At 34.5% G+C, this 1575-nt stretch overlaps 1 protein-coding gene across 1 annotated transcript in view; it reads left to right on the top strand.

Moving 5' to 3' along the window:
- The window catches only part of LOC106871800 (lysozyme), a 140295-nt gene extending 138720 nt beyond the window's left edge, over window positions 1–1575 (top strand). Inside the window, exon 5 of the mRNA XM_014918442.2 lies at window positions 1306–1575. Coding sequence (XP_014773928.1) covers window positions 1306–1502 — 197 coding nt within the window. The 3' untranslated portion in view covers window positions 1503–1575. The remainder of the gene's footprint in view (window positions 1–1305) is intronic.

Below are 1575 nucleotides of genomic sequence, written 5' to 3'. Positions count from 1 at the left end.
TACTGCAACAGTTTGGGTTTCAGGGGCCCACAGCTTTTTAATATTCTCCCAAAGAGCCTGAGGAACCTGCACAAAGTAGATGTAGGGGTTTTTAAAATCAAAGTTGGACCTCTTCCTGTCGAGAGTCCCAGATGAACCTACCTCGCGGCAGGAGGTGCAAATGAGGGTTGCTAAATCAAACTCCATTCTTCACCAAGTGCCACATATTGTAAGAGGCTCCCTGTAATAACAGTGTAGCAACACGGCGGTGCATCAGCATGGCCGCAGCTCTAAGCTGAAACTATATTTAAAAAAAATGCTTTTATCATTCATGTTCTTTAACTTTTGGTTTAGTAATGTGACTTCAATAAATATTCGGTAGGTTGTAAATTCATATATTTTTTTATGTAGATATCTCTGCAGTCTGTAAATAAAAGTTAGCCCTGAGTTTGAGGAGTGCTATTGAGGGGTGCATATTTTGATAAATTGCTGAATGTATCCTGTAGAACGCATTGTTATTTTATGTAATGCACAGCAGGAACTATTCTGGTTTAGGCACAGACATTTTTTATGAATTTCTTTCTTTAACTATATGATTTCGGGGTTTATCTTTCCAATCTCTTATTTCCGTGCGTATTTGCCGTTCTATCGATGTCTACTGGAATTTTGTTCAACAGTTTTTTTTTGCTGTTATATGGTGATATTGTGTGTTCGTTTATAGTTTAGTGTCGTCAAGTTTGATCATTTCTATTATTCTAGAGTTTTCCTATAATCTAATGGCTGTTTTATAGTCAGTTTGAAAACATTTCCCTTTTTCAAGAATTGAATATATTTGGTGTATACGCTGTCTCTCATATACTAGCTGAGTTCATGTGGACTTCCAATCACAGTTTTTTTTATCGTTTGCTACATACGTTAGTAGTCACGTGCTGCTTGATTAGTTGCGTTCGTGTTTTTCGCCATTAGGTTTTAGTGTATGTAGCCATGTTTTGTTTTAGTCGCTGTTCAAGTTACTGTTTTAGGTGGTGAGTGAACTTGAGCATGTATTGTATATACCTGTGACATTAGACTCAATTTTACCTGGACTATATAACGAAATATAATTATTGAAAGATTTGCATCATTATAAGAATGAATGCAGAATGTATTGGATTAAGAGATATCTAAAAAAGAAAGCTAAATACCAAGCTAATAACACTTGGATCAATTTTGATATCTTCCCTTAGACATAGCCATTAAATATGGTTGTGTCTTATGTCAGTGCAAAATAATATGTCCTTAAATACTTGTATATATATTCATAAATATTTCTTTTCTTGATTTCAGGTTGGCAGAAATGTGCAAATGATTTGAAATGTTCTTCTAATTGTGTCCAACTTTATGTTGTACTCTATAATTACCGATGCGGTGTACACACATGTCAACATTTTGCAAGAACATTTAACGGCGGTCCAGAAAATTGTAAAGACAAATCTACATTGCCCTATTGGCGGAAAATTTCGAAATGTCTCAAAAGCCAGTGACAGAATTCGCTCGATATGTTTCAATGAAATACGTATTTGACATTGTATCTAATATTTACAAAAAAAAAAAAAA

The sequence above is a fragment of the Octopus bimaculoides genome, chromosome 1 (assembly GCF_001194135.2).
Source record: "Octopus bimaculoides isolate UCB-OBI-ISO-001 chromosome 1, ASM119413v2, whole genome shotgun sequence".
NCBI lineage: Eukaryota > Metazoa > Mollusca > Cephalopoda > Octopoda > Octopodidae > Octopus > Octopus bimaculoides.
The sequence above is the reverse complement of the archived record's forward strand: the minus strand, read 5'-3'. Positions and strand labels throughout refer to the sequence as shown.